The sequence below is a fragment of the Cavia porcellus genome, unplaced genomic scaffold (assembly GCF_034190915.1).
Source record: "Cavia porcellus strain 051 isolate PalLab524CR breed Dunkin Hartley unplaced genomic scaffold, mCavPor4.1 scaffold_21, whole genome shotgun sequence".
Lineage (NCBI taxonomy): Eukaryota > Metazoa > Chordata > Mammalia > Rodentia > Caviidae > Cavia > Cavia porcellus.
In genome coordinates this window covers 47,867,983-47,891,900 of record NW_026947504.1, presented here as the reverse complement: position 1 = coordinate 47,891,900, position 23,918 = coordinate 47,867,983, and the positions used below count along the sequence as shown (strand labels likewise).

The following is a 23,918-nucleotide window of genomic DNA, read 5'->3' as shown; positions in this document are numbered from 1 at the left end:
CCCTGGAAGTGGGGGAGAAGGGGGTGTCCTGCGTACAGTATAAGCCAGGAGTCCTGCGTACAGTATAAGCCAGTTTTGACCTTTTTGTTTTGGCTTCTTTTGCTCTGGCTGCTGCCTTCAAGTGTTGCCCCAGCACCATTCCACTGTGCTTTGGAGCCAGCTGATTATGGACTGAAACTTACACAACAGTGAGCTAAATAAATCTTTCTTTTGTTCATTTTGGGTGTTGTGTATTTTGTCCCAGCAATGAGAGAAAAGTAACCAAGGCACAGATGTAAATTTATAAATGTCATATAAACTCAAAATTACTCTGAAAATCTGTTATAGGTTTAAGTAGAAAAGATTTCAAAACAAGCTCAGTTTAATTCATAAATGATAGCTGAACAAAACTATTAAAAACTACTTAATGATCTTTGAAACACAACTCATCTCTAGGAATACTGTATTTAAGAGAACCACTGTCATACTCTCCCACGGAATAGCCCTTGGTGGTCTCAGCCACTAAGAGGAAAAAAACCAAATTGAAAAACAGTACACTAACAAAACTGCATAGATATTAATGTGTATAAATTTATCCCATTATTTTAAGAATTATATAATGAATGGATTACATCATGATCATTCAATAAGCCTGTTTCTAAAAATAATTCATATAAGTAAGACTAGAAACCTTTTCTAATTTAAAAGGCAACACTGAATATAACTAAAACCATACAAGTCTATAATGAATCTCTAAAATCAAGACTTGAAAGATCACAGGCAAACCATCAGAATTATTTTTTAAGCCTTGATTTGAACTTCAAATTGTGTCCCAAGGACAAATCTCCATGCTACATTATGTTTAGCATTCAAAAAGGAAATTTTACTACATTTGTGGTTGTGCATCCAGAGGTCAATAAAAATTAAGCATATTATTAGATTCTAAATATGAAAGAAGTGAGTTTTTTCTACTGGCTCACAATGACAAATACATTATAGTAAAGTAACTAACAGCTTAACGTTGCACTTTGAAATTGGCAGAATTCTTGTAAATGAGCCACACCTTTAACTTGACAGCAATACTTAACTAACATGCAAGACAGCTAAATGTTACACGATTACATAGACACTGTCTCTGTTGTACTTACTAGTGTTGGAGAATTCTGATCTGGCCAAAAAGATTCTGGAACAGGCCAATGACCTATGGGAACCCCAGTTTTAGGATTTGGTCTGACATATATGAGTTTGTGACAGCTATGCCAAGGCTGGGATCCAAAAGGCCTTGATATATCTGGCTGTCCATCTATTAAAACAAAGAAAACATTGAAGGAAAAAAAGTTAAATTATATCCATTAGTGCTTAACTTAATAAAAATTTCCTAATACCATATTTGTTAATTTCTATATTTTCCTTTTTCCTAAATTGCTAAATACTATCACTGCTTAACATTCAGACTACATTGTAAATGATTAGATAGTACTATAAATTCACTGATAGAAATAGTCCCACAGCATCTTTTGCTTGCCCAACTAGCACATACTAAATATGCCTTCTAGTAAACATATATAAATGTTTCCCATCCTCACATAATAAGGACAAGCAATGAATCTGCTTGCCTTTAATCTTCACCTTTGTATACTATGTCAAAAACAGTGCCAGACACACAGTAAATACTACTTACATACAACTATTTCTTCAACAATCATTTTAACTAAAACCTAGTATCAAAAACAAACCACTTAAAATGCAAATCTATATTCAAAATGCCTACCTTTAATCAAACAAGAATTGTAGCAAAATAGTAATTTGGACAATTCAGTAAATATTTACCAATACTTAAGCATGCATTATTATTTAAAAACAAACATATGCTAACATGGTTTTTTAAACCAGATACAATGATGCAATTCAATTTTATTGTATCATTTTCTGCTCTTTTTCCATAATATCCTGTGAATATAACCTATTCTTTCATCTCCGACTTTTCTCCCACTCTAGTAGATCACCTCTGCCAAGGATCACTAATGACATTCTATTTCATGTACAAAAGCTGAAAATAAAGCTAGGTTGGGCTCAGCTAAAGTTGAAAGAATAAAGTTTAATGGCAAAGGTTTGTTCCTCATTTTTGGAGCCACACAAACCTTTAGATTCTGATTACTTTTATTCTTCTGGATGAAAATAGCTAAGGAATTATATAAACCCCTAGGGTTGAACAGTGAGAATTAAGGGACATGAGAAAAACAAGTATACTAGACAGAGTCTATAGTACAATACTGACAAGAAAATATGAATCTATTTCTCCATAAATGTGTAAAAAAGTGTTGCTAATCAAAATGTCTGACTATGAATAATCATTAATATAAAAAGGTGATAGTACCAAGTCACAAGCAGTTTTCCCTTTCTTTCCTATATAATCTTTCCTTCTTTACTAATAATAGTTTTGTCACACTGATAATTTGGTCTTGTTAATTTAAAAATCAATTTAGAGTAACTTTCAGTTCTAGTTGAATAACTGATAAAGCAATTTTAGAACATCTACAAGAAATGCAACAAACCTTCTACAGGGGCAGGATCTGGTCCTGCTTTTTCAAAGTTTATTACCACCCCACTTTGTACTTTCTGCACCAAAGACTCCAGACACTGATTAAGCATTCTTGGAGAACAGACAGAGTATGAGCGGCCTGAGACAGAAAAAAAAAAGTAAACTAGTTAGCTGTAAGAACTGCTACCTTCAGCAAGAACTATGGTGGGGTTTCTGACAACATTAATTAAAAGGAAATCAATGGTAAAGGTCAACTTATTTCATCAACTTTAGGAAGAATGAATAAAAATTGTTACTTCCAACCAACCAATCAACAATCCCATTTTAATAAGCATACATGAATTTTTTCCTCCCGTTAAAGGTACATGAAACATACAGTTCTTACCCAAACAAGCTATAATGGAAAAACAAAATCACATGTTTTATCTAGCTATCTATAAAGCACTATTTCCAATTGTTAGTCAGGAAATATATCCTTAATATACAATTATCTATCTAGTACTAGCAATTTCCCCAAAATTCTTACTCGTATCTAACAAAGTATTATCCCTAAAGTTTATATTAAGCACAAAGTAGTATTAATAATTGCTTGTCTGCTAGCAGTTAACACATTAATACACAGAGGTAGCATATACTTTTCTGAATTTCCTTTGGCTCATGTATTCTTGAGAACTGCCTATCTTAAATTAATGCTCTTTTTGTATATTTTAATGTATAACACTTGCAGTTCAAAAGTATTAAATTCTAGCAATTCAAAAAATATTAGGGATGGGGATGTGCTAATGGCAAAGTGCTTTATGCAAAATGCCCTGGATTGGATCTCAGCATACTCAAAGAAATACAAAAGAGCAAAAACCAAACATTCTTGCCCTGTTATTTGTAATAAGCCAAATAAGAGGCTCTCTTACACAAATTCAAATAACTGTGTCAGAACATCACTTATAAAGCATTACATTTGACATATCAAATTACCCATATCAACTTACACATAAAGCAATGTGTAAAGGCTATTCAGAAAAGAGAACATTAGTCAAAAGTAATTCAAATCCTCAAAGTCAGCTTTATTTAGAAAAACTGTTATACCACAAATCACTTACCTGTATATGATTATTATCTTTAAAAGTATCTATCAATTATTTAAGTACCTATGTGCCTGACACTGTTCTAATCATTTTATCATATTAATTTATTTAATCCTAGCAACAAATGTTTGGGTTATTTTCTCTGTTACACAAATGAGAACATCAAGGCAGAGAAAGATCAAGCAATTTATCCAAATTAGTACTACAGTGATACAGCAAAAATTCAAACAACAGTATTATAATAGGTATTAGAAACTTTAAGAATATATGTACTTGGAAACTACATATTAATTTGGTGTCAATATTTAAAATAGCTACAGTCGTAATTATTTGAGGTAGTGAATATAAATTTTTTCTAAGTCAATTTAAGCATACATACAAAACAATACAGAAAAGGCCTGACCATCTTTACACACAAATCATTTAGAAGACTATAAAATAATTTTATATTACAAAATTTAAATGTCTTTCCCAGATATCACTAAAAAACAAAAAGTCTTAACTGCAGTAATTCTCTATTCCTCTATGTTGTGCCATCATTTGGAAGAATGTAAGTGACAGTTCTTTTTTTTTGAGACAAAAATCTTGCTATGCTCAAACACATAATCCTCTAGTCTCAGCCTCCCAAATAGCTGGGGCGTATATAGCATAGAACCTAACTCAGTTATGATCATAGTAAAAAATAAAATTACTAAACAAAAATGTTTTATAAAAAAGAAAAGTGAATAAATCCAAGTCATCTGGCAAATAATAAAAATCCATTAATTACCTTGGAAGTTAAAGAGAAATAGCAAATTTTATTGTCTGCACAAAAGGAGCCTATATTCTCTTTGATGTTTTTTCTAGTCAGAATAATTGTATATGTTGAAACTCATCTCTTGGAATTACATGTTACACTTCGTGCTAAAGCATACAGTTTAGGGTTTCACTAATAACAACTATGAAAAAAATGTATTAGCACAGACCTTTAAGGCAAGAAGCGGCTCACTTTTGGTTATGCAAAGTCCAGACCAAAGCAAAAAAAGTCAAATTAAGTATAGTAAACTTGAAGTCAATACAAACATCTTAGTAAAATGAAGACGCAAAAGAACATTTCTAAGTTAGGCAACAGTCCTCAGTGGCTAAGAAACTTTAATGTATTTAATCTAGAAAAGCCTGTAATTTTTATAAAATCTTATCTTTTGATATTTCTACCACTATGTCTATTAGATATTTTAAAATTTACTGTCATCCTGTACCTTCCTCAAACTTGCTTTCCACAGTGTACCCATTTGAACTTGTAACACAGCCACTCATTTCTACTGATTCAGGCGACATGAATCAAATGGAAATCACGCTTAATTTTTTCTTTCCTCATTGCACTATCCTTGTTTTTCCTTTCCAAGAGACTACGCCTTACCACAGCCAAATTAAACCAAATCACTACATTATCTCTCCTTACTCTCCCTGCTTCTATTCTTGCCATCTATAATCTCATCTAAAAGCCAAAGTGACCATTCAGAAACAGAAATGAGACTGTTACTCCCTAGCTTTTAAAAAAGCTCTCTAAAAAATTAAATAAAAATTTAAAAAGCTCTCCAATAACAATAATATTACTCCCATAATAACTGCAGTTTTTAAAAATTTATTCTTGTCTAAAATGTTTGGCACTTGTCTACCTCTCTAAATTTGTTATTTTCTACTCCTTTCCTTGTAACAAGCTATACTGGCCTTCTTATTGCTGCCAAATATAGCATGTCACTTCCTTTTACAACTTCCTTTTCCTAGATCTTCCTGTGGTTAATTTCATTTTTCAGATCTCTATTCAAACATTACCTTCCTCAGATGGAAAACTACCTAAAAATACTCATTCTCAGCTCCCAATTACACTCTACCCTCTAACCCTAATTTTTTCCTATTCATAGTAGAAAGCATTCTGTAAAGTACTTATTAATTTAGTGATTTTTATGTGTCACCTAATCCAAAGATGCAAGCTTTCTGCCTATTCCCAGCATCTAGAATAGTTACTTGGCATAGAACACTCAGTTACTTGGGAACAAAAATAAAAATGCTTACAAAGACTATCATACAATTTTTTTTAAAATAGTGCACATAAAAATACAGCATATTGATGATTGTGACAATACAGATGAATTTCTTTCCAAGTTTTCACAAACACAAATTATTCTATAATGGTAAAAAGTTAATAAATATACTCATACCTCCCAGCACTACGCTAAAGAATATGTTTCCCTTTTTTTTTTTTTTTTTTTTTTTTGGTACTGGGGATAGAACTCATGACCTCACACTTGCCAGGCAGGTGCTTACGCCGTTGAGCTAAATCCCCAGTGCTAAGCTAAAGAATATGTATGGGAATCGTTAGCAGTGATTACATATATGTATAGTACAACCAATGTGTATCTGCTTTTTGTTCTTGCTACTTTTCAGGTGCTTTATCTCCAAAACTTTGTTCAGTGAATATTCTTTCTTTCAAATTAAAAAGATATTCTTCAGATATTTGAAAAGGTGAGTGGCATTTGTATAGCTTCCCATTATTGCTTACAAGAGCATAAAAAGGGTCAAAGAAAGTACTACATCAGGAAGAATCCAGAAGCATATTTAGGGAAAAGTCCTAATTTCTTGACTAAGATTTCTGGGTCAATGAAAGATATTACCAAGGGTGACTTCGGAATCTTCTCCTCTGGAGATGTTCCTTTCAAAGAATAAACAAAATAACTTTAGTACATTACTGCCCAAAGGCAAAGATATCAACTACTACATGATTTTCAAGGTTCTTTTCACACCCTTTCTAACTGTACCACTCACTTCATTTCACTTTGTATATCTTGCAGACAAAAGTTATAGTACATATAGTCCCATAACTTCTTAACTATAAATTCAAACAAAGTAATTGATACTAAAAAATTTCCAATGCAGAGATGTCTAAATTTTAGCCTCTAAATCCTCTGCAGTTTAATTTTTTAAAAAACTCAAATTTTTTTAAAAAATGAAGATTTTTAACAAGTAGGTCAGTTCAAAGTTGAAAACTATGATTTTATTAACATAAATGTGGATCTCCCCCTGGAAACCAAGACTACCACTAAAAAACGGTGGGATAGGAAATTACTGGCAGCACATTATTCACTACTAAAGCCTGAAAGCATGCAACAATTCTTGGCATACAGTAGGCATTCAATGTGTATTTATATAAAACCAATTCACCTCTTTGTTACTTCCATGATATGGAAGATCTGAGCCTATTATACATTCTATTTAAGATAAAAAAATTACAGAGTTTGGTGGCTACGTGATCTGATAAGTGGATACTAACTTGGATAAAACATGGACACCTGTTTCCTCTCACTGATCTACTCACTTCCCTGCCTGCAGGAAAAACAGTACTTAATCAGACATATTCTACCAAATGGATAATGAAATGTCTCTCAAAACACTGTTCACAGAAAACAATGCTACAGTATTTCTATATTACTAGTGATCTTTGTAGACAGGAAAATTTGTTTAACAACTTCAAATACCAGTGACTCCCTGTATCGGTGGGAAAAAAATTACGATTCTTATTTATTTGTTTGTTTGGAGACAGGGTCTCACTGTGGACTAGCCTTAAACTCACTGTTCAGCCAAGACTGGCTTCAAACTGAATCCTCTTGCCTCAGCCTCCTGAGTGCTAGGATTATACACATGCGCCACCACTCCCAGCCTACCATTCATGAGTTCCAATAGTGACCACGTCTTTTCAAATCAAGATCACAGACCATCATCAATAGTGTGATTTTAAAATCATGTGTCTACTGGTTCCTAATGTTAACATATTAAAACAAAAACAAAATTTTTGAAACACATTTTTAACACATTCAGAGGAACTCCTCTTTACGTCACTGAGTACTGCCAGCAAAAACTTACCGCCTGTTACTTCACACATTGGTGTGATTGCAGAGTCATCTAAAGGCACACCTGTTAACTGTTCTGATTCTACTGACATGGTGCCAGGCAACCGCAACACTAATGCAAAGAGTCTCTGATCCCAACGAAAAGGTTCCTTGGTCAATTCACTTCCAGGCAAAGGAGAATTGAGAGGTAAATGGAGCTAAAAGTAATAGGGGAAAAAAAGCAGTAAGATTTTTATACACTATTTTTCAAAAAAGCCACTGTAATAACATTTATAATAAACTTCATTGAGTCTATTACTCTAAAACAATCTGAAAAATATATGTATTCAGATATACCTAATATAATACATGACATTGTTGCTTCAGTTTTCTAAAACTTTATTCTAAGACCTAAATTTTAAAAATGAAATTTGTACTATTATAATGTGTTTCAGATTTAGTCAACTGAATACCAGGTAGTGAATGGTTTCCAAATAAGTCATTTAATTATTAAAATCACTCCTGTGACAGTATCTTACCATTCTCATTTTATGTCTATGGGTGTAAGTATATATGTTTTTAAATGTATGTCATGTATCTATAAGAGAAAATGCTTTGACATCCTGGCTCCATGTCAGTATTTTCTACGATAGCAGCCTCAAACATATCCACAAGTCTCAAAAATTTTAAACATATTTCATTTTATGCAAGACATGTCCTTAAACCATTTGCATGAAAGCAGTTTTTGTCACTATATATTCACTACATATTAAAGATAGTAATTTTACTATAGCTAACAAATAGAAGGTTTTGGGAATTTATGTTTTGTTTTTTAACAGATGCTTCTTATTTCCATGAGACACGTGAAATGTTCTTAAAAATCTTTTAAAAAGTTTTTAAAAGATTCCAATGGGCATCTGTATCAATAGAAATAATAGGCCAACAGGTTCCACACAAACCAATCTACTTTCTTTCCTTAACTTCCTTCTCTTCTCTTTTCTGCATATGGAAGTAAAAGGGATCAAACACAGAGACACTCCACCATTGAGCTATATCCCCAGACCTTTTTCCATTTTATTGTGAGACAGGACCTCAATTAACTGACTGGCCATAAACCTGTGATCATCTGTCCTAAGTAGCTAGGATTTTACATATAGGCACGCACCCATGTACCTGGCTGACATCCAATCTTAGTATCAGTGAAATAGGGGCAACTGGACAACACATCTCTCGCAATATAATGAAATAACATTAAAGACATAAAAAAAGAACGACTGAAGAAAAGGAACGAAGAAAAAAGGAAAGGCGAAAGAGTGAAACAACGAAAAAAGGAAGGATGGGCATGTAGGTCATGCGCAAGACCCTGGGTTCAATGAGACAATCAGGAAAATCTGCATGTAATTCAAATTATTAATAGTAACTTAGTATGTTAGTGGCATGCATATTACTTGAAAAAAAAACCTTATTAGCTATAAAAAAAATGTATAATGTCCACGGGTGGCATGTCCAAGTGCTTCTACAAATATTCCAGTTTTTAATATAGAACACGCTTTTAATTTATCACTTCCAAATTAATGGCCAGACTTTACACTAAGTTCTTCAAAAAGCAAAAATGACTTACATTGCTTTGCAGCCTTTTTAAATCTCACAAAGAGATTGAAAATTGGAGATAAAAATGATTCTACACAAATGTAAAACTCATGTTCCTTCACTAACTTATATCAAACCTTTAAAAAATACTTCTTTAACTCTAGGAAGTGTGTTCCTAGTGAAGATGTACTATGTTGGCACCTCGCTCCCAAAGATTCATGCCAAGAGAATATGCTCAAGAGTCCTTCATCAAGATCAGCCAAGACTTTATGACCACGTTCAAGGAGTTATATGCTTTTCTTCTGACAGTGGTCCTATTTAAGGCAGAAAACAAAGGTGAGAGGAAGAAGTGATGAAGAAATCTGGGCCAGGATGTTCTGTGACAAAGAGTCTCAAACCTCAAAGGCATTGTTACACGTGCAAACAGACAGAAACTAACTTCAGGTCTTTGCCGCTATTACTGTATCTTGTCAGAAAATAAATGGGGGAAAAAAAAGACCATTTACATCATCTCCTTTCCCTCAAACCAGCCAACCACTTTTTTCTTTTTTTTGTCTTTTTCATTTTTATGGGTACCGGGGATCGAACTCACGACCGCCTGCTTGCAAGGCAGGTGCTTATGCCGCTGAGCTAAATCCCCAGCCGACCAACCACTTTTGACCTTGGAAAACATAACTATCAAGTGCTTGGTCATTTTTCTCTCAAAGTCACAGAATGTCAAAACATCAAGGATACTGGCTAAAGGAGCTCACAACTGTTAATGTAGCTGCTCTGCAGAGTAATGGATACAAAAAACTGCTTCAAGAATCAAAGGGATAACCAGTACTGCACAGAAACATATCCACAAGTAATCATGTATTGATGAGCATTTGCAAGGCAGACAACATTTAATGAAATAATTAGCCTTCGGCTGCACAATGCTAAATCTAAAATGCATTTCAAGTGAAAAAATCAAAGCCAACAAACCTCATAAGAATATTTCTAAGCACTTTACATATAGTTTTTCAATTATGTAAAACTTTTATAAAATTTTTATTCATTTTTCTATTCCTTTTTCCCCTCCCCATCTTTATCACCAACCTCTCAACACCAAAGGAAAGTGAGAGTGAAAGGAATGTACTAGTAAAATAGGAAAGAGTAGTACAGGCAAATAAGAAAAAGAAAAAGATAAAAACTGGAAGAAAAATACTCTTGGGAAGACTGAATTACTCAAAATCTATAAAGTTTACACAGCTGAAATTCAGGAGCATTTTAACAATCACAAAAGGGAGACATTTTCATGAATATACAGACTTGTGACAATCAAAGAAAATGTCACATAAATTAAGAAAATTATAAAATTCAACATTAGAAAAATATACAGCAAAAATGAGTAGTTCTAAAAGTGCAAATAAGAACATCCAAGAAGAAACTCAGATGGTCTATAACTAGTTTATAATACAAAAAAAATCTCAATGAGATACAATTTCATACCCACAAGACTAAAAAAAATTTTAAAAAGTGACAATGCCAAGTGATAAGAATATAGAATAACAAAATCACTCCAACAGTTCTGGTGGCCTGTAAGTGTACAACCGTTTGGAAGACAAGTATCATCTGGAAACGGAAAACAATTGCGCATCACTTGGAAAACAAGCATATCTTAAAGCAGGAATGCCACCGTCTAGAAAAACTCATTTTTATAAAAGTAATGTAAAAGGATGTAGTCAGTGGTAAAGCATGTGCTTAACATTCACAAGACTCTGGGTTCAATTCCTAGCACCACCAAAAAAAAAGTCTATAGCCTTATTTTTGTAGAAAAAGCCTAGAAGCCCAATAAAGGAATCAATAAATAATCTGTGGTCTGTTCATATACCAATGAAGAAATGAATAAATCTCTTTTTAAGATTAAACATGAATGGATCTCAACAGTATTTTTGGCTAAATTATGAATGCATAGCTTGACAAATTTTTACAAGGTAAATGTGCTAAGTAACCTATTTTATGCACCAAAAGAGGAAAAACTACTTCAGCCATTTTGAGGTGTATAATGTGTATATAACAGTATCTTAGTACGGTTTCAATTTCCTGTCCGTAGAAGTCAGTCATTTTTTCATATACTCACTGGCCATATCAATGTGCTCTTTTGTGTGAAGTACCTGTTAGTCTTTTCTGCCTATTCTGTATCTTTTTCTCATTGTTGGGAAGATTCTCAATATATTTCAGTTATCATTTAGCTGCAAAGATGCAAATATCTTCCCCCACCCTGTGATCTCTTTCATTATTTTAGTGCTATCTTTTCATAAAGAGAATCTTTTTTCCTTTCAAAATTAGTACTTTTTGTGTCTTCAAAAAAATCACAAAGTTGCTCTCTCATATTTAATTCTAAAAGCATTAGTATTTTACAAGCTATAATTAAATCTAAAGCACATCTGAAATTAAGTTTGGTGTATAATAAAAGGATGAAGGTTACGTTTTCATCTAAATGACACAGTACCATCCATCTATTGAAATGATCATTTCTTTGATGCATTGAACATCCTTTCTTTCTTATTTAGGGTGATTGTACTGTATTTCTGAGTCAAAAACAATAGTAAACCAGATGTGGTGGCACATGCCTAAATTCCAGCACTTGGGAGGCTAAAGCAGGAGGATTATAATAATTTCAAGGGCAGCCTGGGCTACATGGTGAGTTCAATGTCAGTTTAGACTACATGGCAAGACCTTGTCTCAAAAAAACAACAAAACCAACAGCAGAAGAAAAACGAAAGATGCAAAATTATATAATCAGAAGAGCATTTTTACAAAGTTAAACAAAAACAATGTTTAGTATCATTTTCTATGTGTATAAATAAAACACAGACCATACATCAACTAGTAAAAGAAAACATGAACCATACAACAAACTCACAAGTGTCACTGCTTTTGGGAAGAGGAAGAAAAAGACACTGAGTAGAGGACCATATTTCAATGCAATGTTTGTTCCACGTGCTAAAGTTTTAAAAAGTAAAAAAACAAAACAAACAAACAAAAAAAAACCCTAAAGGAAACAAATAGGGGTCAACTCAGTAAGAATTAGGTAGATATATTACTAGCCTCAAATCTTACACATTTGTAAGACCCCAAAAAAGAATTCTACTACTTGAAAATTATCCATGCACTTACTCACCAGTATGTATGTACAAAATACTAGGCATGTTTAGATTCTGCAGATTTAAAGGTAAATAATAAAATATGATTCCAGTACTGAAAGAGCCCTGAAGGGAGGAATGATGGTCCTAAAAGAGTCTGTTTCATAAATGCGTTTGAAGCTAAGCAAAAAAAAAAAAAAAAAAAAAAAAAAGAATAAAAGGAAAAAACAAAAGCACAGCATAGGTTATCAAACTTTTTAGTAGGGTCATTTCACAGGAAAATGTAATTTTATAAAAGCTGTCTTTTAAAAATCTCAGGAAATTTTTAGTACAAGAATATTCCAATTTAAGTGACTACAGTTTAAAAAAGAAAGTAGTCATACATTAGGGATGTAATGCAACACCAGCATGCTTGGTATGCTTGAGTTCCTGGGTTCAATTCCCAGCACCACAAGAAAAAAAAAAATTAGCCATTAATAACAACAATAATGCAGTTATAGTAAGTAACTATTAGATGCCAGACATTGGTGTGTATGTATGTATGCGCTAATTCATTTACTCTGTAAAATAAACTAGACGGGCACTATTAGAATCCCCTTTACAAATCATAAGAACTGAAGTACAGAAGCACTTCAGCAAAGGCACACAGATAAGTGATGGAAACAGAATTTAAACCTCTGATTCTTGAAACACTGAGTATAGCCTATTACTGAAAACATAACCTACCATTTAACCTAACATTTTAAAAAAATCAAATGTTAGGCTATTAATATGAAAATAATGTCTAGAAGGACATTGAAAACGTCTAGAAGGACACAGAAAAACTTTATAAAAATAATGAAGTTTAGGAAAACATTTTCAAATTGATTTCTTAGTCAATCCAGTGATTTTAAGACATCAATACATCTTCGAGACCCTACAGGTTCACTGTTTCTATAAAGCACAGTTATTTATCCCTCAGTTACTCTTTTTTTGTCTTCCTGGGCCTTAGCTATGCTAAGTTACCACTCAATTACTGAGCTAGATACCCCCTAGTGGGCACAGTTACACTTTCACCCATTGAAAGGGAGCAGTAATACACTTTTCTTTCCTTTTGCTTTCCCCTTTCCAAGTCTTAATACATGGGTAATAACAATACATAATAAATAATTATAGCTAGCATATTTTAAGCATTGTATTACAAGCTTTACATATATTACCTAAACAACAAATGGAATAGACAGTATTATAACTGCACTTTAGAAATAAGATTGTATATGAGGAAACATCTCTGTGTAGAATACACCCAAGTAAATACTATATAACTGAATTTAGAACATCTAAAATGCACAAGCTAGTAAATTTTAAGTAGATAATGTGTGATTCGGTAACAGTAATTTTTTCATACAATGATATTAGTGGCCTATACTAGGTTCTTCATAAAGATCATACTTGCAAACATAGCAGTCTAATGGAGTACTAAGCAAAGAAAAATCATTTATATTTATAAAGAATTTTTAACTTGGGTAGCATTTAGATTTTCTATATTGTCATTTTAAGTAATTGATTTAATAATATAACCAATCCAGATATCTTCAGTAATCCTGGAGCTGAAGGAAAGGAAATTCAAGTTGGAAACACTGTCCTATTTTTCCTTTTTTAAAGCACTTACTATCCTTGAGTCTTATAATCAATCAATCAAATCAGGCTGGTAATGTTTAATCATTAGGCATCTCAAACTCTTCTATATTTATGAAAGTATAAAATCGTCTTTATTCAATAGTTTGTAAATTTGCTAAAACTGAACCAAATCTCAGCTTTAATTTTAATTATTTAGTTATCTGTGGAGCAGCCAGCATAAGCATGACACTATTTCAGGATTTAATAAAGATGTAACAAGTCAGATTAAGACTAGAAATGCTTTAGCTTGCTTACAGAAAAACTATCATAAAACCTAAGATAACCAAGATTCTCATACATTACCAAATTTTTAAACTGCAGAATGCAAAGATAAATAAAAAGAAGTTAGCAATCAGTAAAAGTAAATAAAAGAAATTTATTTAAAGACATCTTTCAGTTCAGAATCAGAACAGATATCTCCTGGTATATAATCTAACTGGTTCCTAGAGGTGGTACAACAAGACCACCTTGCATAAGGGTTATTAACCTGTGCCAAAATTTAAGCAGATTTTCCCTGTTCTATTACTAAAGTAAGTAAAATTAGATATCTTTTCATAATGGTACTTCCTACTTCAGTTTTTATCATCTATTTATATGGCTACCTATCCTACTATTTTGGGACAAGATGGGGAGGAGGATCTGAGTCTTGTCCCCCTCCTCACAGTATTTGTCAAACCGAAGAAAAAAGAAGTCCCACTCCCACAATTTAAGGAAAGTAAAAGGGGGGCAAAGTAAGGGTGTTAATCTGTGCACAAGCACCTTTCAGCATTCCACCAAGAATCACGCCTCCTCAAAACACATGGATACAGAACAATTTGCATTATGTGTACAAGATACGTGTGATGGGCCAAGGTACTTGTGATGCATCACAGAATTAGGTAGAACTATCACTAAGAACTTCAAGTGTTATTTTCTCATGTGTGTACCTAGTTCATTTGTATGGCCCTTACTTGTGCTTCGACAAGATACAAGCTGCAAAATCTACCTGCCGTTAGAGCACAGTCTAGAGAAATAAATATCCCATGCTAGTGCCATGACAACTATTTCATCTAGTTCAGTATATAACACTCAATTAAAATTTATACATTGGACGTACTTTCACCAACTCTCATAAGGGACAGAACATCACAAATCCTTGCTTTAGGAAGATACATAAAACACTTGAAAAGGGCAGAGATATATAGCTCACTGGTAGAGCATCTCCCCACCATGCAGGAGGCCTGGGTTCAATCCCTTAAAGCAGGGTTGGTGGGTGAAGGGAGAATTTGATGATACATTATTTCTTAGACTTTTTGGTAACATACCAAACCATAACTTTTCTTCTTTACAGTTTACTACACTAACCTTCTACCAATGAACTTGCTATAATATCAAAGAATTAAATCATTGTAAACATACAAATTTTAATCGTTATGTAAGATCATTTTTTAAAGAATAGGGATCACAAATCAAGCTACAACTTGGGTTATTTAATAAAAGGCAATATACTAGATGCCATAATCTCCCCCCTTCAAGAACACACACATAAATAATTATAATGTGTACAAAAGTAAAACTACATATGAGGTACAAGGGAATAAATGATAATCTTAAGGACACAGAACGATCACCTTACATCTGATGATGGCTCAGATCCTAATTATTTGCAGTTCTGTGCTAGAACTAAAGAAAAATTCAAATTATTTACTTGTAGAGTCGTTATCATAGAAATGCTACTACTTAGGATTTTAAAAGGCTGTAACAAATCAAGTAAGTGGCATAAGAGCAAGTTAAAGAATGAGAAGTTTATTGTGTCTAGAGTCTCATACAGGTTGAGAACCAATGCAGAGTGAAGACCATGATCAAAAACATAGGAGACATAAAATAATAAAAGTAAATAGTGGCATAGAAACTACATTTCAAAACTGCAGGGAAGTAAAGAATAAAACAGGAGAAAGAAAGGATTTATAAATGGGTAGGATTTTGACGTGGGAGATACAGCAAGGAGGGAAAACAAACAGTAAGAAAGGAAAAGCATACAAGAGGAGGAGAAGCAGCAGCAAGGAGGGAAAAGAAGCATTCAAAAAATTAGCACAGAATAGAGAAAATAGAAATGTTCAGGAATTTTTCTTCATCTAGTCACTTCTCAGTTCTCACTTTACTAAAATAACATGGACTAAGTTATAATTTTCTTCTTTGGGTCAAAAGTCTTTTTAGACTTGGCAGCAAATGATTTCCACTCCTGTGGAAACCAGCTACCATGTTAGTTAACTATACTGTAGTACTGAATGATGGGAAGAAAAAGGCCACAGAGAAGCAAGATGACTTTGCCAACAATCATCATCAAAATCCCAGTCAACCCTAAAAAATAGTAGTTTTAAGCCAGTAAATTATAGGACAATTTATTATACAGCAATTGATAACTAATCCGGTGGAGCAGGGCATGAAAGCACATGTCTATGACCCCAGCCCTCCGACTCAGAGTTTGAGCCCTGCCCAGAGAACTTAGCACCTTAGTGAGAGATCCTGTCACAGAATTTTTAAAAAGGGCTGGGGATGTAGCTCAGTGCAAATCTTCTGGATTAATCCCCAGAACTGGGCGGGAGAAGTAAAAGCAAAAAACTCTGGGATATGCCCCAGGGATTGGTAGAATACAGTTCTAGGTGTGTCTCTGAGGGGTCAGGGACACATGTGACCTTGGTGCGTCTAGTTCCTCATCCCTTCTGCTCTAACACTTCCTGTTCTGTTTCCTGTTTCCGTGAACTAAACAGCTTCCACAGTTACGTCTCTGCTTTGGGGCCAGCCAATCATGTACCATACTGCATACTGTGTCCAGTAACAGGAAATGTGACTTTGGTACTGAAACCACCTCCCTTGCTTTGGCACAGCACAGTCCCTTGGCTTTCCCACTGACACTCTCCATTTTCTTCTTTCCCTCTGGTTGTCATTTTACCTTCACCTGCAACCCAGTCTCAATCTCCAATAACCAACCACTAAGTGCTGCAGACCCACAAGGCTCAGTCTTAATATATAAATATAAACACAGCTTGACCAATTTATACTCTCAAACCCTAACCCTACAAACCGCCTCCCCATGGTTTCAGTTACTACCTATCTTTCAAATATTCTTTAAACTTGCATATGCCCAGTTTGTGTATCACTTCTAAGCACAAAAATCACTCTTCTATCTATCTGATACTCAGTCTTGAATGATTTACTAATCATACTCAAAACTGAACTCATCATTTTCCTTTATCTAAAACAGTCTTCTTTCAACATTCTCTAGGCTCAGTAATGGGTATCATCTTCTACCCAGTTTTAGAGAAGTCACCTTTCTGTTGTTTAAATCCCCAAAACAATGTATGTCATCAAATTTTACCGATTTAATCTCCTAAGTACCCCTTGAAATTGTTGCTCTTTTCCATCTCTTCTACCAGCAACGACTTCCTTGTTCAGGCTAACTAACTGTCAAAACTAATGTAACAGTGCCTAGCCGATCTTCCTATATTCAGTCTCTCCTTTATCTCTGACCCCTGCCTCTTAATAAAACCCTCCCTCAAAAGCTTCCTATGTCTTCTATACTAATAAAATTATTACTTCACCTGGTCTCAAAATCCTTTGTATAAGTCAAGCCCAAACTTCTTTTTCATTTCATTCTATGATACCTTTTATTTTTTAAGGCATATCACTCTCATGTTCATTCCTCATTCTTAAAACATATTGCCTTCAGAAATAAAGCCTTTTACATACAGCTCAATCCTCTGTATTAACATCCTTCCACCAGTGTGGTAAATGTTCCTCTCTTCAGGTTTTAACCTTCCATAACCTCACTGATGATTGACATGCTTGTATGTTAAAGGCATACAAAAAAGTATTTGTGAGGAAATGCTCTGTCTACAGTGTGCTTTAAAATAAAACTATGCATAGGGGTAAAGGGCAAACAGATCAAACAAAACATGAAAGATTACTGAAGCTAGACAAGGGTTCCTTAGGTTTACTATCTTATTTTCTCTTGTGTATATTTGAAGGTTTCCATAATAAAATGTTTTTTTGTTTTTTTTTTTAAAAGATGTACGTACGGGAATAACCAAAATAACAACTGAAAATGGAAGGGACAAAGCCTTCTTATATTATTAACCTCCCCATAAATCTAATTATTAGCCAAAAGTTCATATGTTAAAATGTTTTACACCACCTAAATATAGTATAAATTTCACTACCATTAGGCATTAGCAAAGCAAATAACCTCACTTAGAGAAATACCTTGGCTGGTCGGATGGCAGTGGGTTATCAGAACTTATTAACATTAGTGTCACTAAAGTTGGTATACCACCCCCCCCCCCACTGCTAAATTTGACTGGCTTAAAAAAAAAAGAGAGAAATACCTCAATGACTGTATACCCACGTCTAAATAAGCATTGACAAGATATAACAGTACTGCATACATTAAACCTACTACTCTGCCTAAAAACTCTAAGTTTTTCCTGTCAATAATTTTTAGACCTACCCTCGTTTAAAGGTAGTTCCTCAGTTCATGAACACTTCTGTTTGCAAACAATCTGGTTCACAAACAGAAGCATCTGGCAAAATTTTGTTTTTGTTTACGAACTCTGCATCGGGTCACAAATACAACCAAGGCCATCTTTCCTACATGGACACAAATGTGGCCATCTTTCCTAAAAGCATAGAACAAATTAAATTTGTGAATCAAGCTGCCACTGTATTTCAAAGAATCAAAGGAATCAACAAGTATCAATGGAAAGATAAAGAGATACAAGGAAACTTTATCAGAAAAGAGACATATTCATTCAAGTTAATGCAGGTCTTGGAAAAAACAAATTCAACTTACAATCTTCCTACTTTGTCCCATGTCTACTACATGTCCCGATTTTCATCTAATATTTACAATGTGTAATATACTTGTTGTCTACTAAATATTTCTACTTGATTTTACATAAACAATCAGAGATTGTTGTTTCCTGGGCTCCCATAATTGTTCACTATCATCACTTTTGTGTATCAGTTATACAGGTCACTTTTATGTATCACCTACAAAACATTAATAGTCTATGGCCATATCACCCTGAATGCGTGCGATCTCATCAAAACACAGATGTGTACTTATAAAACAATATATAAACAATGTAAATTTAAAAATTAATGTAATTCAACATATTAACAGAATTAAAAAAGAAAAATCATCATTTCAACATGTAAACAACTTTTGACAAAACATTCTTTCATGATTAAAATAAAAGACCATCTCTCAAAAAACTGAGAACAAAGCAGAACTTCCTCAACTTGATAAAAATAAGTTTATGAAAACTTACATTTAATAACATTTCCATGGTACAAAAGGCTAAACACTGCTTTCCTCATCTTATCCACTAAGATCACAAACAAGACAGAGATGTGCATTCTCATCATTTGCCCCAGTACATTAAGGCAGAAACAATAATGAAAAGGCAGACAGATACTAGAGAAAAAGAAGAAAAACTTCTCTATTCAGACAGTATTCTAAATATGAAAAATACAAAGAATCTGGAAAAAGCTACAGAATATGTATATTTAGGTACCAAAAACAAAACAAAAAAGCACCTATATATATACACTAACAATAATCAGAAACTGAAGGTACAAAGTTCAACTTACAATATATGTACAAAACTCAAGACACTGAAAATTGAAAATACTACTGCGATAATTAAAGAAAAAATCTGAGACACGCAATGCTCAGGATCGGAATAACAAATAATAAGTGTCGTTTTTCCCCCAAATTACTTTATTAGATCCAGTAAAAGCTCCAAAGACATTCTTGTAATTAATCTTGATTCTCATTGACATTCAAATTCTAAGGCCCTACAACAGAGTAAACAGTTTTGAAAAACAAAAAAAAGTTGGAGACACTAACTTCAAGACTTACAGAATCCTATGATTCAACAGCCTTGATTAACATAAACCACATCCTGTGTTAAGTCCCTTACCCAGATATTTCTTTTGATTAAACCTCTATATTACATTTAAAATCTAATCTTCCCTGATGGCACAAGGAATACCTTTAAAGACAAATCTATTCAAAGTCCTATGGGAAGAATGAGGATTCTCTCCTTATTGTACAATGAAAGAAAATAATTGTGTGAAATTCAAGTACTTATCTCAATTAATCTTAATTGTCATAAGAAGTCATTATGCCCATTTTAAAGATGAAGACACCAAAACTGAGAACACAAGAGAATAAGGTTACATGTGTTATCAGTTGTAGAGCCAGAAATCACATCTTCTTTAATACACCTTTAAATTTGAATGAAATGAGTATAAATTTATTGAAACATTTTTTCTTTTAGGAAAAAAAGAGTATTTCCTAGCTATATCCACTGATAAGGTCCAAAAACACAACAGTAATGATCATCAGTTAAAAACCAGGCCGTGGTCTTTAGACCATAAACCATTTGCTAACACATGGAGCCTGAGCTGAGACAAAGATGTAGATAAGCCCAGAACAATTGTTTTATTGGAAATTAAAGAAGCCTTCAAGCTTTTAAGTATAATTTCTTTATCATACCTTTAATTTCAAAAATTACAAGTGTCCTTCCAAATCTAATTGTTTCTCCTCCTTCCTTTTACTCAAAACCTCCAAACTTCAGCTGGACTCACAGCGGTAACACATCTCACTCTGCCCTGCAGTAAAGCATAACCTTTACAGTTCTATCTAACAGACTTGCATGGTTGTGTGTAAGTTTTAGGGCACACACTGAGAAGTTGGTTGCCCTCTACAGTCTTTGCTCCTTCCCAGACTGAAATTCAGTTAAAGGAAACAGAACAAAAGTAGCATCAATATGCACCCTGAGACCATACACTTAAGTGAAATAAATCAAACACATGTTTAAATATAGCACTGGTTTTCTGGTATGAAAAACTAAAAGGGTAAACAGGGTCCAAAACATATAATAGATATAGGGAAAAAGGAAGAAAATGTTCAAGTAAGGAAAACAAGAAATATTATAGGGGAAGGAAGATAGGTAGAATAAAAGGAAAAAAATAGCATCATAGCTATTGTAAATAAGCAGAAGAGGGGTTGAAGGGAAGAAAGGGAATTGGGAGGAAAAATAATCAAGATATATTAGCTGGGTGTGGTGGCTCAGGCCTACAATCCCAGCTCTCAGCAGGCTGAGGCAGGAGGATGACTGCGAGTTCCAGACCAGCCTAGGCTACAAAGTAAGCTCAGGCTCAGACCGAAATGCATAGAAAGACTCTCTCAAAAAGATCAAAAAAAAAAAAAAAAAAAAAAAAATATATATATATATATATATATATATATATAAATGTACCAGTAAATTTTTTTAAAGTTCCATTAATAGATAAGCGCATATATATATACATATACATATATATATGTGTATATATATAAAATGTACTAGTAAATTTTTTTACAGTTCCATTAATAGATAAGCATGGTGGTACACTGTAATTCCAGCACTCTGGTAGGTTGTGGCAGAAGATCCCAAATTTGAGCCCAGTCTAGGTCATTTAGAAAGACCCTATCTCAAAAGGGAGGCCAGTGACTGTAGAGATAGCTAGCTCAGTGTTAAGGCCCTTGCTTCCATGTCCAGTACTGCAGGAAAACACGCCAACAAACCACCACAATAAAAAAGCACCAACCATGTACGTGAAAGCAAGCAGAGCAAGGAAGCAGAAAGAACCTGGGAATCCCAGACAGTAACTTGGAGTAGAACCACCCTATTTTCCTGACACTAACCAATTATGTCTTTGAAATGGAGAAGAGATTTTCTAACTTGTAAAGCCACTATTATTTTCATTCCAATTAGAGGAGTTGAACCAATATTCTTTAAAAAAGATCTTGCCAGACAGAAGCTTTTCAAAATCTTTGAATTCAATTAGATACCTGTCAGTTTGTTTGCTTTGTTGCAAAAAATACACATTTAAAGAGGCACCTGGGCACATGCAAAGGGCAGGAATGCATATATTTTAATCAAAGAAATGCTAAATGCTTTTGTGATTTAATAAGTAGAAAACTAGAATCTCCAACCTCAAGTCCCCCTCTCAATTACTTAGATTTTTTTGGATAATGCAAATAAAATGTTAATGTTTTCAGTGAAATGGAGTACTTCTTAGATCTTGTTCCCTTAAGTACAGTATATCCTTAAGTCCTACTTAACAGAAAACAAGGATTCATTTCATTTTCCTTATTCTCAATAAACACAATAATGGTTCTAAAACTCAAAACTTCAACTTCCTTTCTTTTCCTAAGGTTTTACCTTACAATTTTCCCAATTCTCAGTACTTTTTTCTAATTATTTCCAAAACAAACAATTCTAAATTTAGTGATACCCAAACAGAAATAACCAGGTCAAGAGTTACCATGAAAGAGACCTGCCTGTCCTAGAATTTACTGTACTACTTTAGCATTTTATATTCTGCCAAGTAGGAGTCCTGTTTAAAAAGAGAAGGAAAGGCTTGGAAGCTGGAGATGTACTTCAATGGTAGAGCACTGGCAAAACATGCCATGAAGTCCTGGGTTCAATCTCCAATGGGATTGAATAAAACAGTGGGACATGTACTAAATGTCACAGAATTGCTTACTTTTATGATTTATTTGGGGCTCAGTGATAGAGTACTTACCTAGTGTGTATGAGGCCCTGGATTCCAATTCCAGGTACCACAACAACCAAACACCACCACAAAAAGATTAATTTTGTTACGTGAATTTCACTTTAATTAAAAGATATGCAAATTTTAGCAAAAGTCAAGCACTTTACTGACACAGTTAAAGAATACTCCTGGAAAAAAACCAACAAAGACAGAAGTAGGAAAAAAGAGATTTAAAAAAATATTAATAAGAGATCAATTCAGAAGTCTGATGTCAGAAAAAAAGATTCATAGGAGAAAAATCTCAAAGAACTATTACAAAGGGAGTAAAAATGGTTAAGATATGATATATAACAATTCCAAGATGACTATTATGTGCCTCAAACACATACCTAAACAAACAAAAATACCTGAGATTTAAAATACTACAGGTTTCCAAATTGAAAGGGCTTTCAACGAGCCAGCGGGAGCCTTGCACAATACATGAAGAAATAGGTAAACGAAAGGCCATCGCCAATTTATCCTTGGTAAAAAGAAAAACCTCTAGAAACTTCAAAGGAGAAAAAACAAACAACAATCTTCAGATCATCAACAGAAATCAGAATAGTATAAGACTTTTAGGTCATTTTAGGGGGTGATGGGGACTGAACCAGGGCTTTGCGTAGAAGGCAATCACTTATCCATGAACTGCACCCTGAGATGATATTGGACTTTCAAACAGGTACACTTGAAGTTATAACTCAATGAAATGATTGCTTCCATACTCTTGAAAGAAAACCATTTCCAAGTGGAAATTCAAATCATCAAGATTCAAATATACCAATCAAGAACAGTATCAATAGCTTATATACTATCAAAAGGAAGGCATAAAAAGAGAAGTAGAAGGAAACCTCATGATTAAGAAAAAATTCTAGGAAACCTTTTCACTTACAGACCTACAGACTTGAGCAGGCAGTACAGTAGTTAGCAGGCTCCAGGAGAAATGAGGGTGGGGTGGGATGTGTACGGGAAAGACCTGATAAACTGCCAGATACGTTTGAGTCACATAGGGAGGCATTTTATTATTTGAGAAATCTTTTGCATATATTATGATTAAGTACTTAGTTTTCTTAGGCAAAATAACAACAAAGTGAAAGAAAAACTTTATATACTGCCAACACGAAAGCACACACCTGCAATCCCAGCAATTGACAGGCTGAGGCAGCAGGATCATGACTTTGTAAGACCAGCCTGGGCTGCAGAGTGAGACCCTGTCTCAAAGTAAAACAAAACAAAAAAAGCAACACAACAAAACAACATACAGAATCAAATTATACAATGAAGAGAAGTGTACAGAAAGACAATTTCTCATATTCTGCAGTAACAAAAAAACAGTAATATCTGCAAAAGAAAATGTAAGAAACAAGTAGGATTTCTAGGATCAGAACTCAAAGAGATAACAACAGTTAAAAGCAGGAATTACAGATGGTGAGGAATAGTTAAGCATGATAAGTGGGTATAAGTG

The 23,918-nt window shown here is 33.7% G+C and overlaps 1 protein-coding gene across 4 annotated transcripts in view; it reads right to left on the bottom strand.

Moving 5' to 3' along the window:
• Ints6 (integrator complex subunit 6) overlaps positions 1-23,918 on the bottom strand; it is a 76,579-nt gene that overhangs the window by 21,059 nt on the left and 31,602 nt on the right. For all 4 annotated transcript variants that reach the window (XM_063232689.1, XM_063232690.1, XM_063232691.1 and 1 more), the window contains 3 exons: positions 7,504-7,687; positions 2,535-2,660; positions 1,128-1,282 (listed from right to left, as the gene is read on the bottom strand). In XM_063232689.1, coding sequence (XP_063088759.1) covers positions 1,128-1,282; positions 2,535-2,660; positions 7,504-7,687 — 465 coding nt within the window. The remainder of the gene's footprint in view (positions 1-1,127; positions 1,283-2,534; positions 2,661-7,503; positions 7,688-23,918) is intronic.